Raw genomic sequence first — 17111 nt, 5'->3', positions numbered from 1 at the left:
GAGGCGTCTGTCCAAAGCTGGTGGCAGCTCGCTGACTATCTGATTCATATAACCCTGCTTAATTGTCCTTCAAGGTCTCCCCATCCAGCCTCACGATATCATCACCAGATATCTGTTCGTAGTGGGGAGAGCTAAAATTAACGGGATCCTTTCAAGCTCCGACTTCCTTTTTTTTTCGATTTCTGGAGCTACCAACATGTGTGAGGCCTCATATCTGACTTAGAGGCCGTGCTAAATCGGACTTTTACTGTTTATCCGAAACTCCAAGTTATCTCGACCAGCACCCCGGCCAAGAAATAAACGAGACAACAGAACGGTATAGGGTATTACCTCACTCATATCAGGTATAGTAAATAAGTTTATACAAAACATTAAAAAGAAATACTATTATCATAGTAATACTTTCGAGCTCTTTTTATCTATTTTCTTATATTTTATTAATGATCTTTAGAGGAGCATAAGCCGATGTGCTTGTCCTGGTGTCTCTTTTTTTCTTGACTTGGGCTACCAGGAGCTCCGCAATCCATCACACACGCTGCCAGCCATGCCAAGACTAGCGCCCCAATGCCAGTGCCGCTCGTGTGAAATCCGACAAGAGAGGGTTCGATACCCGAGTAGATGATTATTGAGGTGGGCAGCGCGTGCATTGCTGTGGCTTTTATTCATTCTCTAGACCTCTTTACACTATTGAAGCATTGGATGCGCTAAACTTGCAGGATGGCCAATTGTATAATGCTTGAACAATGAGTTTTGATATGGTGTAAAGCATCTAAACCCGTATTCGGAAGCAGATGGGACCGAGGGTCCATCTTGGCGCGTCTATTGCCGTACTCTTCTATATTCTGTTTTGATGCGCCATGATCAGATTTTCTCTTAAGTGTAGGCCCTCCTTGCAGCTAATTTTGGGCGCCTGATTCTTCCATGGCCGTTAGTAGGGCTGATACGCTGTGTGTCATATTGGCGTTTCGCCAAAGCGCAAGCCGTGAACCCAAACCGTGTACGTCAGATCTGAAGCCTTTGCTGCGCCTTTTCCCTAGGCATAGGCGAAGGTCTCACCCCCGTTCACTTACTAGTATTGTAATTAAGCCTATGTAATGCGAAAATGCCTCGCCCTGAAGGACCCTAAAATCGGCTGAATTGTTAGACGATGCATCCGTAAGCGAGGTGTGATCGTCTCACTACACTGCCCCTCAGATTATCCAGTTTCCTAGTGCAGTACACGTGTATCTGCATTGTTGGCCCACTAAGATATCCCCATGGAATAGATCGTCGCTGAATAGCAACAGCCTCAATGTTAGGCTGACTCTTACTTGTAATGACAGCCATTAAATTTTCTTATTATGTGATCTTTCTTAGTTTCCTACAGCCGACTCCCTTCTTCCTGTCATTCATCTGCTAGCGTGGAGAGTTGTAGAAAGAAAGAAGACACGCCCAAACGCCGAATTCTGGGGTCCTAGAAGCGAGCTATACTACCAAGACGAGCCAGACGACATTGGTACCAGTGGTACTCTACCGATAAAACCAGACGGGATTTGGCAGAGTTTGCCACCTTACTCGACCCGGGAATACTCCTTCCCCCGCGAGCTGCCTGATGCGTCGATTGTCGTGGCTGAACACGAGGAATCAGTGGAGGAGGCATTGTGTGAACAGTGTGCCAAGATTCCTGTTGGAAAGCTGCTTCTGTCGGAGCAAAGCTACAAGCTGTACGATAAGGCTTCGTATCTGGATGTAAACCCGTTCCGCCTCTGCTGCATGATATTTCGACATATTAAGAACAGTATCCCCTCCCAAGGCGACGAAATCTCTCTGTCTGTGAAACCAGCAGATGGCATCTTATCACCAAGACTGGTCATTCGAACAGGTACACCAAATAACACCGTTTCGAGCGCCATGGAAACTGGCACGATAGTACAGGTTCGCAGCAGAGCGAGAAAGTTCCCTCGCCATCCTCCATCGGACGGGAAGTAAAGAGTATTTTCGCCTGATCCAAAAATGGCTGGATGAATCAAGCGCCAGCGGCCGCGACATCCGTCCATATTATTTACCATCTCGGTTGATTCACATCACTCGTTCCGAAGATAGATTCAAATTGCGGCTTATTAAGACGGAAGAGTTCCAGTATAGCTCGCCGCGATAAATCGCCTTGTCTCATCGCTGGGGCGGCATCGATACGTTCTGTACAACCGTAGATAACTTCCACGAGAGTCTTAACGACATTCCATACTCTGAGTTGCCGAAAACTTTTCAGCATGCTGTCATTACTACTTGGAATCTTGGAGTCAAGTACCTCTGGATAGACTCGCTCTGCATCATCCAGCGCAACGACAGCGACTGGCGCCGCGAGTCGGCAAAGATGGAGAATGTCTTTGCCTACGCTCATTGTACCCTTGCTGCTGCTTCAGCGAAGGACTGTAACCAGGGTTTCCTTGATAGGTCAGCCGAAAGCTCTGTCAAACTTATGGATCGCGATTCAAACCCTGTACTGTCTGTGTACATCAAGGAAACGGAAAATGATTTCGACAAGGATGTAGCTCAAGGCCCGTTGAATAAACGGGCATGGGTGTTTCAGGAAAGAGTTCTATCACGCCGAACTATTCATTTTGTGGCCCAACAAACATACTTTGAGTGTAGGTCGAATATCTGGTGTGAAGCCATGGGCCCAAGGATTCGTAAGTACCCCAGGCCACGCTTGGGCTCCTGAGTCGTGGGACATCACTAAATCGGTCTCTCATAGGTCAGAGAGTTCGTTACAAGAACTTCAACTGCGATTGTTTGAAACAGGGGAGTCTTCTCCAAGGGAAGATTCTTTATTCGAGACCTGTTTTTCCCAATGCGCGACCCTGGATATCACAGACTGCAGGGATCGCCCTGCGGGCATTCTTGGTCTTGAGTCCAGATTGGCAGAGTCGTACGAGACGGCAAGTTTGTATGGGATTCTCATCATGTCATTCTACAATAGCCTTTTCTGGCATCGTTCAGGAGAGAAGAGAATGAAAGCGATTGATTTTCCAGAAGAAAATGTGCCGTCTTGGTCTTGGATGGCTTACGAAGGAGCCATAAACTATGGTTTCTTGCCAGGTTCCTTTTCAGGTTCGATCCAATTCGACTGCGCGGGAAAGGGAGATGAGGACATCAAACTCACTAACGCCGGACAACTCGCCCCTATCAGAGAGTCAGGCTTCTTGCTTATAGCTCCACTGTACCAAGTTTCTGGCAGCTGCATCATCGAGCCTGACGGCAACTCTAACTGCAAGATAATAGCTGGGGACAACTTCCTTGGGTGGCTCAGATACGATGGTGAATACAAGAAGGCTGGCATCGACTTGCTTTGTATCCGTGTTGGTCGGATCGACACTGAAAAGGAAGATGATCTGAAGAGTGGCGAGCTGGCTCAGAGAGACTTTGCTACGACTATGCTTGTCACGCCCACATATAAAGACGGGAGGCATGTTTACAAGACATATCAAAGGCTCGGGGTGGGCATCATTAGAGAAGAATCTTTAGTGCGCGATGAGCAAGGACTGGTTTGGGTGGCGTGATTCTGTACACACGTCATCAAACTCATCTCAGGGTCACTAGTTTCCAAATGGGATTATCCGATTGAGCATGAACACATTCGGCGATAGTTTTAATCCCTGTACCATACAAAACATCCTCATTCCACTCTATAATAACAATATGCAGCATCTATTGACTTGGTTAATCTCCGTACCCCATAAAACAGTTCCCAATCACAATCACTTTTGCCTCTATCGTCGACTGCAGGTGCCACTTATATTCAGCCTCTGGTCTTTCTCGCGCAGGTTCAATGTGCGTTCGGCATCAATTATGCCAAGTAATGGTAGAAACTGCCTTCCGATAGACTCCAGATAGCGGGTTCTCCTATCAATGCCAAGAGAAGATTGGGTCTACTGGTGAAGGCCTTTAGCCTGTCGGGCTCCAGGGGTAGGAAATTGTCTCTTTCCCTTCATCCATAGCAGATGGTCGAATTTCATGAGAACAGATTTGATAGTTAAGATGCGGTTTCAAACAAACTGGATAGCAGTGATAAGCTTACATGCAAAAAGTGCAGTGTTGACCGTTTTGACAGAATGATTGTCGTCAAGAATATCACTCATGCATCCTTCTTTAATAATCGTCCTCGTCGTCTCTCCGCTTCTTCTTCCCGCCTCCAAATCCATAAACGGCGGGTTGGGTTTGTAGGTGAACAACCAGCCGCGCCCAGGACTCCTCCTTTATCCCACTCGAAGCCAGCCAAGTAAGGCTTGTCGAGCTCATCATCTGACTACTCCGTGTGTCAGTAACCCGGCGAATATTTTGGTGGAGAGAGCATTATACACTTTTCTTGTCAGCCTTGTGAATGGCGTCGAGTGCGTCCTTGATAGTCACTCCCCTCAAGTTTCTGGCCGTAACCTCCTCGCCCAGGGGGAAATGCAAGTCGATCTTTTTGACCGGGGGTTTTGTCAGATGAAGCTTAAGAATGGACGGGTCTTCGACTGTCACCGAAGACTTGTTGATTTTCCTGGAAGGATATGAGCATCAAATGTAGATGAATGAGATGACAAAGTGAGACACACCATCCTGTTTTTTTGGTCTCGGGAGAAATGTCAAGCTCGGTACCCTCACTCTCTACCGACGAGCATCATCAGTCAGATCTTCACACCAATTTGATCGGAGTTCTTACCCAAGTCATTGATGTCGTAGACCCCAGGGTAACTTCGAGCGCCGTCATGATGGCCTCTTCTTTCAGAAGGCAAAGCCCGAAGCCCTTCGTCAAGGCTGTCGACTAGTTCCTACATAGTGAGTGGTTCGGCTGTAAGGACACAGATGTTAGCATTATCTAGAATAGAATCAGGGTCTCACCAAACTGACGTGATTTGATCAAGGCGGTGAGGCTATTTGAGATGTTGGTGGATGGAGAGGGAAGAAAAAGGCCACTCCTGCAGGGAGGAAAGAAGGTAATAAATATCTCGAAGTCTGAGACATTGACATCATCACCAAGGCCATACGAGTGTTGCTTGGGCTAGGTGGCTTCGCTGATCAGGATCAAAAGCCTCCAATTGCGATATGGGAACATCCGCCCAAATGGTCACCCTGCATTAGAGCTTCCCGCTCATCATCAGAGGCTTTTAGTCCAAGGCCCCTCCAAGTAGATCTGACAAGAAAACAGAGTCGAGGATACGATGGGGGTGGGGGACTGAGTTCAAGATCCGCGGTCATCATTAGCGTCGATCTGAGAGTTAATCTTGAACCAGTAAGCCACTAGCAGAGGTAAAATACGTCAACCTAGCCTGGGTAGTTATTCAATTATACCCTATATCTACACTACTGCACTGGCTTGGCTAGTAGCCCCCCCTCAAGTTTATCTAGAATCTCCACCTCCTTCGCAAACCTGGTATCCATGAGGCGAGGTAAACGTTAGAAAGCCATTGAGATAAAGGCTCCATGGGCGTGGGTAAGCCTTGAGATCTGGGTTCTCCCCCTCGATGTCGTAAACTCGCAGAACAATATATGCGTTGTTGGGGTCGTCGTCAAACCTCTGCATCTGTAGAAATCATCAGCTCAATTACCAAGCAAAGAATTTTTCTTAGAAGCCGTACCATGTTGACTTGATTTTGGCTAACATAGAATATTTCCCCATCGCCACCAGTGGTAGTCTTGACCTCCAGGTGATACGTAGTGTTGCTGGCATAAGCTGGGGTTAGATCCAGGCCGGCTCGTAAGAGGAACTCCTTCATGTGGCCGTGGGTGTCGAGGTACGTAAAGTCGCTAAAATCTCTCTCGAGCCCAGTGAAAGGCGGATGTCCGTTCTCGACTCGTAGCCTACTGGTCCAGTGTTGAAAGGACCAGTCACTGACATTGCGTTCAAACAGCGCATAAATCTGCAACAAAGATGAGCATAGTTGGAACAAAGAAACAAGCGAAAGGTATCTTACGAAAGCCTCTCCGAGGAAACCGATCTTCCTCGTTCTAACTTGATGAGCAGTTGATGTAGATGTCAATTCTGGAACGCGATCCTGATCTTCATCAGCCTCTGTTGAGGAGACTGGGAAGCCTTCTGCTATGGGGATATTTCCTTGAGCATGAGATTGTTGAAGGGGGTGTAGATGTCTTTCGTTTCGGATCCGTGCTTCAATGAAACCCCGCGTTATGGGACGTTTCGATATCCGATAGTTTCTTGCACTTCTAGCCACGCTCTGAAGCCGTGACTGGAAGGAAGGGATCAACTCGCGTAGGGGGTACTGGGCTTGGATCTGTTCCGAAAACGTGGAAAGATTCTGTTCGGAAAGTCGAGCCGGCTGGCCGAGGGCAACGAATTGTCCATTTGGTTCATCTAAAACCATCGCGTCGGAGTCTGTTCCAGCCGAGAGATTCAGGCTGTTGATGGTTCCCGCATCTGGTGGATAGCGATTGTGTTTAGCCATGATGGTGTTCAACTCATCAAGGGGAGCAGTCAACAGGAGATTGAAGAGGTTGATGTCTTGAGGGTTGACATTGTGCTGTTTGGAAAAGAACTCGGCCAGCTTGTAGTTGACCTCGGCCTGTTTTGACCGAGGCGTGACTGCGCGAAAGTGGATCTCTGTGTAATCAGTTGTTTCCTGAAACGTGACGAACTCGTTGTCCTCTTCGACTGTGATGGAACCGAGACTTCTGGTGATGACGATAGATGGTATAGACCATACTCGCAAGGGCCTGGTGTCCTGTCTCGGACCAAGATCGGGCGGTTGATTGAGACTGTAGATGTGAGCAAAGTGTACATGGACTAAAAGTCAGAGTTGCTCACAGAGAAAAGTATTGCACTCGGATCTTGAGATCTCGTTCGGTTGACATGTCGTGGATTGGCGTTCCTCGTGGCTCGACCGTCTCTTCGATGGCAGACGAAAGGTACTTGTTCCGGGAGTTCATCCTTGAGAAGAAGGAGTCAAGAAGGTTTACCACTCTGACGGGAAAGTTGAGGATGTTGACCTTGCCTCGGAAGGCTGCCTCCAATGTTAACCTGTCAGGGATGTACCAATCCGCATCGTGTAGGGATCTCAGGAGCATCTCGGACTCTGTATTAGGATGCTGGGTTCGCACAACGGGAAAGACTTTGGCATGCAGAATGCGCAAGTAATGTGTCACTGGCAATTCAGATCCTGCGGTCAGACGTTCGCTCAGCATCGTCAACAGTTCCTCGCAGCGTTCGGCCATGCCGTCTGAGGTTTCCTCCTGCAATAAGCACAGCTCATCCGCAAAAGTTTCTATGCTGGCGGGGCCAACACCAAGAATGTTACAGAATAACTTCCTACAGTCGCCGTAACGGCTCGAGAGCCTGGTAACCTGCTTGAGGGCTGAAGGTGCATTCCACACACAGGACCCATGCGTGACCCATTCTGGGTGAGGTCTAGCTATAAATACTAGAGGCCTGGAGTTGAATGTCTCCCTGAAGTTATGTGTTAGTCTCAATACAGAAATAACAGTGGACAGCCGAAATTCTTACAAGATCTCTGGACTTTCTCGATCCAGGCTTAGGCAGAGCCCATGGTAGGTTTCGTGAACGAGGTGTCTGTCAACCGACTCGATGGGGATACTCGCGAGTGCCTGAAGCTCCTTTAACCTGGCAGTGGTATTGGGTGCCGTGAGAATCCCGAACTGATCGAGAAATGCCCACCTCTCGGGGGTTGGGACGTTAGCGAAGTCAAGATGTGGACACGCCCGTACGAGATCTAGTGTTGGAATGGCCAACTCGCCAAGTAGTTGACGGGTACCATCACGGCAGTCTACCTGAAGCTCAGGGATGGCAGGCAATAGCCGAGGGTTGACGTCGTTGTTTTTGCAAAGTTGTTCAATCACCAGCAATAGATCTGTCACCTTTGTGTCTCTCAGGAACAACCACTCAGCACTCAACATGTGGTCCCGGACGAGGACTGGAACTGCCGAAATGTTCTCAGACTTCAAGAGCCAGTTGTAAAATTCGTCCTTCAAGGCACTATCCTCGGCGCAGATGGTCTTGACGTATCCTTCATCCAGCATGTTGAATGGATTTTTCGGTGTGTCCTTGTATTTGTTGATGAGACGGGGTTTGGCAGTGCGGACGTCAATGTAGACTTGAGTCTTGCGTCGAGTAGAATAATCAGGCTTATTGACATAGAAGTATATCTCGGGAGGCCCTTGCCCCGGTCGTAGATGTCGATGCTTGAAGAAGTAGCCGGCATCACTTATCAGATCTTCCGGTTGGCGGTCTGACAGGTCAGAACCATTGCCGGAATGCAGCTCCATGATTAGACTGCAGACCTGAAATGGAGTGTAGGCTAGGATACCCAGGAACTGGTAGAAGTTTCGTCTATCCGAGTCTTGACACGCGGTCTGGTCGATGATCGATATGCTGATACCGCTAGGAACGTATTCGTCGCCAGTCTCGGAGGCCATGTAGAGGCGTTCTGTCCTCGCACTCACCCAAGAGCCATCTCGAAGAGGGATGATTGGGAGGTCCATCAGTTTCTCCTTGAGCTCCTCTTTGCCATAGAATAGACGGGCAACGTGCTGATGCCACTCTGCAGGTTTGGCGCCAAGCCCAGAAGGGCCGACCTCTGTGACCCACATCGAGAACTCCTCACACAGCTCATATGTTCCGGTTCTCTGGACTCCAAGAAGGGCTAGCTCATCGTAAACGCCATCGTAGTTGAACGACAGATGCTTGGTCCGCAGAGAGGGGCAGTCAAAGAGGGCCTCGCCTTGAAACCTGAACTTGCGGGGCATGAACTTGAGCTCTCGGGGTCGACGAGGACCAGCGGCATGATCCCGTGATTCGAGGATCGCTTCTTTTTTGAGATCGGTCAAGATAACCTCGTGCAACGTGTTCCAGAAGTCATGTGCGTGTCGATGGTGCTTGATGTACTTGGGCCACGAGTATCGTAGTCCTCCTTCTGAGTGACTCGCTGGAACAGCGGCAAACCGTTTCACAGCCCTTAAGAAGGCATTTTTAATGGCTTGCACCAGGGATGAGTTCCACTCACAGCTATAATCGAGACCTTCACGACTAGCGACGAGTAGAAAATCGGCATGGATGAGAAACTGTGATTAAGAATGTCAGCGAACCGTGCTCTCCCTTTCTCGCTGGACTATTGCAACTAACCTTGAAGCCGAAGTCGTCAATCGGCAGAAAAGCAAACACTTTTTGCGGACTAATCTTTGGTTTTGAATTTTCAATAGGAAAGGCCAGAAGAATCTCAGACGTCATGATTCCCTCTCTCCGCTCATCCTTGGGTATATCGCTGGTCCTGTATCGTGCGATGGCATACTTCATCTTATCAGATGCACCTTCGCCTTGGTGGCTGGAATGAATAGTCGCAATCTCTCCCAGCACAGCCGAAATATCACCTTCAATGTGATATGACTTTCTGGTGTCGCCAATCTGAACGTTTAACCCTCGGAGGTTCTTCAGGAAAATGAGAAGCTGAGGCTCAATATTGCGCAAGTCACTCTCAATCTTGGTGTAGTCCTTCTTATCTCTCAGCTGCAGCAAGAATTGGGTATGGTCCCGAAGGCGTTGTCCGCTGGGGAAGGCAGAGTGGATGGGAAGAACCATGCCGAGGTGCTGGTTCCGGTCGAGTTTGAACTCGTAGTAGCCGCTGGAAATATGGACAATGTCGGCAGCCTTGAAGACTGATTTGAACCCAATCCCTTTCTCACCTATGTAACCCCTCCGTCCGTTGGTGGCGCCCTTCTTGGTACTCTGACCAACGTGAGTGATGGCGTTAATGTCTGCAAATGTGAAGCCAGCTTCGTTGCAATCAGTTCGTAGATATCCGTTTCCAGATGCCGAGAACAAGTTCAAGCCAAGGCTAGGTAACACCCCAGGCAAGAACCTAGTATCGTCGGCATTTTGAATGAGTTCGAGAAGGAAGTGTGAAGGGTTTTGGTAGAGCGTATCCGAGACACTAATTCGTTGTTAGTTCTTGGGTTATGGGTTGAAAGAGAATCTCATACAGGTTAAGAGCTGCAATGAAGCCCAGTTCTATGCGGTCTGGCTCTGTATCTCGGTCTCTTCCGGCACGTAATTGTATCCGGATGTGTTCAATCTGAGCGTCCGCAGATGCTTTGGATGTTGCCGTGTCGCTCATCGGAAATGTGGTGACGCAGAGAGAAGGATAATACGGGAAATTATTATGCAAGGTCTAGAGAGGAAAGACAGGATACGACTCTGTTTGAGAGCTTCAGAGATAATAAATTACCAGAAAGCTGCTATTTTTGGCAAGGCATTCTCCGGGAGACCATTCAAGAGGCCCAAGATCGATAACATGTTTCTGAAGTAGGTAGGCCTTGGTATGGCCGCATGATTCAGGCCCATTAACCAGGCCGAGTTGGCTCTACGCGACCCTCCATTCTGCTATTATATGAGTTAATTGGACCATAAAATGGAAAAATGTTAAATTTAGTTATATGCTAAGCCTCCTAGTAAGACTTCTTGAAACATGTTCAACCAACAACACTTTTTTCGCTTGCATCTTTCTTGATCATCGCTCCCTATCATTCCATCTCAAGATTTCTCCTCTTATGACTGCCTCAACGTAGGACTTGCCGAAGAAAAACTGTAAAAAAAAAAAAAAAAGAAGAAGAAAAAAAACAAGGGTTCAAGTCTAGTAGTTCGTTTGTTTTCTTGGAGAAAACGAAAAAAGATTTCTACGCTACCAGCCTCAGCATCGAGGCGATCACTACAATTCACGTGGTCCACATTCTCCATCAAGTAGGTATTGAATAGTAGTTAAATCTTCGGCCCTCTATATCCATTGAATTATGTTTCCTTTGTCGTGTCTTTTGCAAGTTTCTTGACCTCCTCTGGACTGAATAAACTGGGCCCATCTTCGCTCTTGGACGAAGGCCACACAAGAGGAGCATTCGGCCTGTTAACGCGGTGTTTCACATCTCCCATGTGCGTAATGTTCATTACCGCTGGTGCCAAAGCTCCCTCGAGGCCTGCCCTGGCCTTGAGAGAAGACGTGCTGTACGCATACAACCGCAAGAGAAGACAGCCTCCGGTTATTGGAGGATCAAAGACGTATGCTCCACCGAAACTGGATGTCGCATCTGGATCAGTGCAAAAGAAGGGAATATTCCAGGCTCTGAGACAGGACTTAAAATTTGATTCGTCATCGGCAAAGTGGAAAGCCTCCTTCGTTCCGCATCCGGTCTGGTCAGTTGCCCACTTGGCCGAGACCACGACGTTGTAGCCGTCCGCTTCAAGGGCATCGGCTTGACCGACGGTGTTTCCTGGTTCAAGGACGTAGCTGGAAGAGCAGAAAGATCCAATCACTTGCTGGGCTTGACTCTGGGTGAACTTGAGGAAGCCAGACTTCCCCGAGTAGCAGTACCCATCGCCTGTAAAGGTCGTGTGTGTCGGGTATGCTGTATCAGTTGATGTCTTGGAAGGTTCTATCGTTGTTGTGGCCTTGGGCTCATCCGAGGTGGAAAGCTTGATGTTTGAAACTGTGATCGAGATAGTGGTTCCAACAAAGGAAGGGATAATGGTAGCCGAGGTCCCATCAATCTTGGTCTTGATAACTGACGTGGCAGATGGAACCGGATAGGCGGTCTTGTCAACCGTCACGTATCCACTCTTGACACGGTACTGAGTTGACTTGATAATGGCAGTAGGAGAGAAAGTGGTCTTGTAGGCTGTCCCTATCCTGCTGCCGTTATCATCGCCATTCTCATCCCTCTCTGCATCGACGGCGGCCAAGGGGCAGTATGAGCCGGTGGTTGTGGCAGTTGCAGTAAGGAAGCAGCCAGTGATGACCTCGGTGGAGGTAGTAGTGCATGATTGGGACTTGCAAGACACCCAATAGTCTGTGACTTTGGACGTTGTGCAGTCACATCCGATAAAGGTGTTGCAAACGGTCTTGCAGGGACTTGTCGTGCAAACCTGATGACACTCAGTGTTCGTCTCGGTGGCACAGTCATCATCATCATCATCATCGTCATCGTCATCGTTGCCATCGTCACCACCACCTCCTCCGCCGCATCCAACACCGACGCAGTTCTTGGACCCAGGAGGACATCCCAAGCCGATACATCCACCACCACCGCCTCCACCTCCGCCTCCACTTGAGCCACAGCCAATGAGGCAAATATGACCACAACCAGACTTGCAGACAGGTCCAGGGCCACTACCACCACCAATGACATGAATGTCACCTGGGTTGTCACCAGGCGGAGGTCCAACTTCGGTGGTAGTTGGATAAGGCCCCGGACTGTATGTGTAAGTGATGCCGTGGGTGGGCTCTGTTAGAGTGACTGGAGGCGGAATGATGCTGGTCCGTACGGGCACAATTGTTGTGGTAGATTTGCTCACAATGATGTTGGACACCTCGATTTGAGTAGTGGTGATTGGTGGCAGTGTGATCCGGACCGTGATCGTGGTTGTGCGATATGTAGTGACACCGTCGGTGGTCTCAGGCCAGGTTTCCTTGATAGTTTCGGTAATTACCGGGAAGCTGATGGTAGTTTTGGAAGAGAGCGGCCAAGGTGGAAGAACAAGTGTGCAAGGAGGACGGCAACTTGCGGTGGGCTCGCTGGACTTCCAGATAGTTGGATCAATGTAGACGATGCCGTCACCATCCCCGCTGCCGCCTCCACTGCCGTCATCGCCACCTCCAGAACCACCGTCGTCTCCGCCACCGCCTGAGCCGTTGGGCCAGCAGCGGTTGTGCCAGAGATTGAGTCTACCGTTGTCAGGGTTGATGGAGACATAATCCGCACGTTTGTCACCAGTCATCTGAGTAACGTTCAGTTAGCTTAGAGGGAAGGTTATTAATCCGGGAAGAGTGACTTGCCTCTGTGATTCTGATAGCGGATCCAATAGACCCAACACCGTCAGCGAAACTGAGAGGTGTGTTCCATCGGATAGACCCATCGTCTCGGAATCCAAGGTGATGCCACGTTCTTGTCATGCCTGTCGTAGTGCCAACAACGACATAGTCAAGTTTGCCGTCGCCATTGGTGTCGGCAAACTGAACATTTTGTGCGCTGACGCCAACTGGTCCATCGGCTACCAAGTGCGGGATGCCCCATGATGGAGGATTAGTGCCCAGATGCCGCCACATAATGACAGCTCCTGTGTCACTGATGTAGAGGTAATCATCAAGACCATCACCATCCAGGCTTTTTTCACTTCTGTCAGTCGATCTGATATGAAAAGGGAGGTGTCAAGACTTACTCTGCAAAACGAACGTTCTTCGCCTTAAAGTTGAACCCGAACTTGGTCTCAACAGTGTTCTTAGGTCCCGCAGCAAACTCGCCACGAGCCTTCCAACCCCAACCTCCGTCAGGCCCAAGGTTCTCAAACCAATCGGATCTTCCGATCTCTGGGTCGACAACGACGTAGTCGGCGCGACCACTTGTAGTTAGAACTGCCATGTGCATCTGCTCTCTGGGATGATCTCCTTTGGCGATCATGCCGAGGTCGTTCCACTTGTTCTCGCCTTTTCCTACGTTGAGGTACCCATAGCCCTTGCCCGTGTGGTCAATCCAGAAGTAGTCGCTGGTACCATCACCGTCCACTAGCGCTCAGAGTTAGCATGGGCTTTGAGAGGAGATCAGGGCCACTTACAATCGCAGAGAAACACGCCATCGCCTGGCTGCCACTTTCCACCAGTTCCAAGGTTCTCCCACAGCGTGACTTCGCCGGTCTTCTCATCGACAAGCAGGTAATCAACCTTGCCGTCACCCGTCATGTCAACCAAACGAACTTGGTTTGACTTTGCACCATCCGGTCCCGCAGCAACATTGAACATCTGCGACCACCGGGGCACCATGCTCGTTTCTTGTCTTCGGTTGATGAGGCCGTTGACTTTACCGCCAACTCCAACCATCATGTAGTCAGCTCTGCCTTCACCTGTCAAGTCTCCTAGGATGACGGTGTCTCCGTCTGACTGAGAGGCTCCGGTGGCAATGATGCCGATCTTGTGGTAGTCAGGCATGGCCTCGCCGCCAGTGTTTAGCCAGGCCGTCACTTCTCCGGTCTTTTTGCTAACGATAAGAAAGTCATCTCTTCCATCACCTATAGCACCATTAGCACCATTTCATTTTGTGAAAGCAATAGGCTGCTTACCATCAATGTCAACCATCTGAAGTGTCTCATTGGTTGCGCCAACACCCCCGGCAATACGACCAAGACTCTGCCACTGCCATACGCCATCCTTCTCAAGGCGGTTGATCCAGCCGTGAACATCCCCCGTGTCAGGATCAACCCAGATGTAGTCGTCTCGGCCGTCGCCATTGAGACTAGGCAGGTTAGTCAAGAGCAAGGCAAGATAGAAAAGAGATTTACTCACTCGGCAAACATGACACCCCATCCATCTCGGGGCTCGGTTGGGTTAACCACAGTCCTGGGTACCTTCCAGTTTCCAGAAGTTTTCCCGTCCGCGTCAGGAATGTTGATGTTCACCTTGACCGCTCCTGTCTTGGGATCAACGCAGGCGTAATCCTTCAGACCATCGCCGTCGAGGTCCATGAAGTGAAGTCGAGCGCGAGGGCAATTGCCCTCAGCAACGACACCTCGCTTGTTCCAAGCGGGCACGAAAGGACCGTCAGAATCAGCCCTAAGAGAGTAAGTTGGCATCCTTCTTTTCATCGTGGATAAGTATTGTACTGGGGGTCATAGGGCAACATACACTTTTGCGCCAGTTGCGATCATACCAACGTTGTACCAAGACGGCGTCGACTTGCAGTTCTCAGGACTGGTAGAATCCGGAACTGGTGTCTTCTTGCCCGGCGGGGAGATCCAACCTCGCTCATCCACGGACTCAATGGCGGAATAGAACAGGTCAGCCATTTTCCCGTAGCCAACATCGTTGGGATGAAGACTATCAGCCAAGTCGTTGAGAGTAATCCCATGGTTCATTCCAACCACGAGCATCTTCTTTTTGCGGATAGTGATGTACTCGGTTGCTATGACGGGGATGGCTTCGTTGAACTCGTTAATGCGTGGGACTGTGGCAGGGTACCTATCAGGGCCTGCCGGGATGAGGTTACACAAGAGAATGACAGCATCAGGAGAAAACTCGTAAATCTCATCAATCAGCTTCTTGAGACGTTCCGGTGCACCGGCGGGATTGATGTCGTTCTTCATGTCGTTGGTTCCGGCATGGAGCAGAACGATGTTGGCGCCCGCGTGAATGCCGACACCACTGACTTGACGGATCTCATCGATCACATAACCTCGATGACCTTCGTGGTTCTTGTCGGCCATTGTGCCCGTGCTCATGCCGCCGACAAAGTCAACATTGTTGCCTCGTGCAGCGAGCTTGTCAAAGAGCTTCTTGCGATAGCCATTTTCGTCTGAACTCTGAGCACCCCAAGTGATGGAACTGAAAGACGTCAGAAACACATTCAAAAGTTCCAAAGGGTATATGAGAAGGTAAGGTGTAAGTGTAACACCCGCTGCATAGGTAGCGGATAAAAGGCAAGACATACTCTCCTATGGGAAGAACTCTCAGATCAATGCCATCAGCAATAGGAGCCCGAGGCTTCAAATTCGTCGTTCGGGTAGCAGCATTTGCAACCGGTACCCAAAAACTAGACACAAGTATAATTGCCGTCAAAGTGTTCCAGACATCCCACCATCGGGTGGTCAGCGCACTCGGCACCATGTTGACTGTCTGTACTCTGTGCAATCTGACTTTGTCTTGGAAGCCAGGTCAATTTCTTACGCCACAGTACAGAACCGGATGCCATGAGAAGATATCCTTCTTACCAACCCCTGCCACAAAGCTCCAGGAACACGAGTGACATACCCACCAGGGTCCCGCCCTCACGGCCCGGCCAGCGTGGGATCATGGACTCTTGGCATTGACAGCATTATCTCGCACCAAACCTAATCCAATGTTAGAGCGGAAAGGAAAGCCGCGTCTAGAGCGGCAGGGGGCGGCTGCAGCTTCTCGGGCGTCTAAATCAACCGACATGTGCATATTAGCTCGGCTGTGCTGGCAGGTCGCTAGTTCCAGTTTGTCTAAACGCCGATTAGCACCGGTCCGATGACCTTCGGGGGCCATTCCCGCTGTCTTTTCCCCTGCTGTCTTCAGTGTGTGATTGAAGCTAACAGGGGGGTTCGGCGGCAGCTGAAAGAGGATACCTGTGCGAAAATGCTCCCCTGCGAGGTGATGGGACTAAGAAGGTTTAAGGGTTGGATGAGTCTGCGTTTACTAACATTTGAGCGACCAACGCTAGGTAGGAATAAGGGAATATGTTGCCTACTTTGTCCAATCAAGACTTCTGCACTGCCCTTGCGGCCAACCCACGATCGCCAGTACTTGCACCTTTGTCAGGCCAGGTTAGTATTCCGTAACCGGAGAAGCGCCTGGCAGGTGAAAGTACTTTGCAGCGTTGATAATAACCGCGGCAAAATGCTTGAAATAGTCTAGCCCTCCAGTCCTGATACACTAAAGGTCTATCCCCGATACCCTTGACAGATAGCAATTGGGGGCGACAGGGTTGCATTCAGGACATTCCAGACGGAGAACTCCGGTTGATCCGGGACCATTCATCCTAACATATTTCCCTGTCTGAGAGTCACGTATGAAGTAGATAGTTATGATGGTTTTGTATAGCCAAGTTTGCCAAAACACCGGCTGTCGAGATCAGTGGTTCCATAAAAGTAGACATTCCCAAGACGTAAGAAATAAGTGTTCATAGCCGCGGCATCAGTGTCAGATGTTTCTTTCATAGCCGCACGCGCTTAGGCAAGGGCGGGGAAAATGCCGCACTGCAGATCGGAATTGTGAGAAAAGAGCGGAATTCGAAAACTGCCGAAACTCCATATCTTACCCCCAGCATGATGCCCGATGAACTTTCGGCCCCGAAAGGATCCAATGGGCTAAATCAGCCTCGACAACAGATCATGCGATAGGATCACTCGGCCCGTCCGGACTCGGATCCCCAGTCTCATATGCACTGAGCTTGGCATTGGTTGGTTCTTTCAACTGTTGTTGGTTCTAGCATTTTGAAGGATGATACCGCCCCACTGGTTCCATCCATTAAGCATACTACGTAGTAGCATGCGCTCAGATGATTCCCAACGGCCGGCTACATCCGTCTCTTGTGATCCCACAAAGCGGCCTTTTCAGGGGACTTTT

The 17111-nt window shown here is 49.6% G+C and overlaps 3 protein-coding genes across 3 annotated transcripts; 1 reads left to right on the top strand and 2 right to left on the bottom strand.

Annotated features, from left to right (window-relative positions):
• Positions 1-857: 857 nt before the first annotated feature.
• MRS44_014317 (uncharacterized protein) lies at positions 858-3539 on the top strand (the record flags this gene model as incomplete). Its single annotated transcript, XM_065618363.1, has 4 exons — positions 858-879; positions 1367-1861; positions 2190-2627; positions 2854-3539. The coding sequence occupies 4 exons, from the start codon at positions 858-860 to the stop codon at positions 3537-3539; spliced, it is 1641 nt and encodes a 546-aa protein (XP_065474435.1).
• A 1823-nt stretch (positions 3540-5362) lies between these two features.
• On the bottom strand, positions 5363-10103 carry MRS44_014316 (uncharacterized protein; the record flags this gene model as incomplete). Its single annotated transcript, XM_046279665.2, has 7 exons — positions 5363-5545; positions 5601-5882; positions 5937-6735; positions 6785-7423; positions 7481-9054; positions 9116-9920; positions 9970-10103. The coding sequence occupies 7 exons, from the start codon at positions 10101-10103 to the stop codon at positions 5363-5365; spliced, it is 4416 nt and encodes a 1471-aa protein (XP_046127557.1).
• Positions 10104-10774: 671 nt separating this feature from the next.
• Positions 10775-15629, bottom strand: MRS44_014315 (uncharacterized protein; the record flags this gene model as incomplete). Its single annotated transcript, XM_065618362.1, has 8 exons — positions 10775-12754; positions 12849-13140; positions 13196-13538; positions 13589-14038; positions 14090-14262; positions 14313-14579; positions 14652-15347; positions 15454-15629. 8 exons carry the CDS (start codon positions 15627-15629, stop codon positions 10775-10777), a joined length of 4377 nt encoding a protein of 1458 aa, XP_065474434.1.
• Positions 15630-17111: the final 1482 nt, after the last annotated feature.

This window comes from Fusarium solani, assembly GCF_023522795.1.
Source record: "Fusarium solani strain SB1 chromosome Unknown bctg00000010, whole genome shotgun sequence".
In the NCBI taxonomy this organism is placed as follows: Eukaryota; Fungi; Ascomycota; class Sordariomycetes; order Hypocreales; family Nectriaceae; genus Fusarium; species Fusarium solani.
Note: the sequence above shows the minus strand (reverse complement) of the source record. Positions and strands in the feature narration are given on the sequence as shown.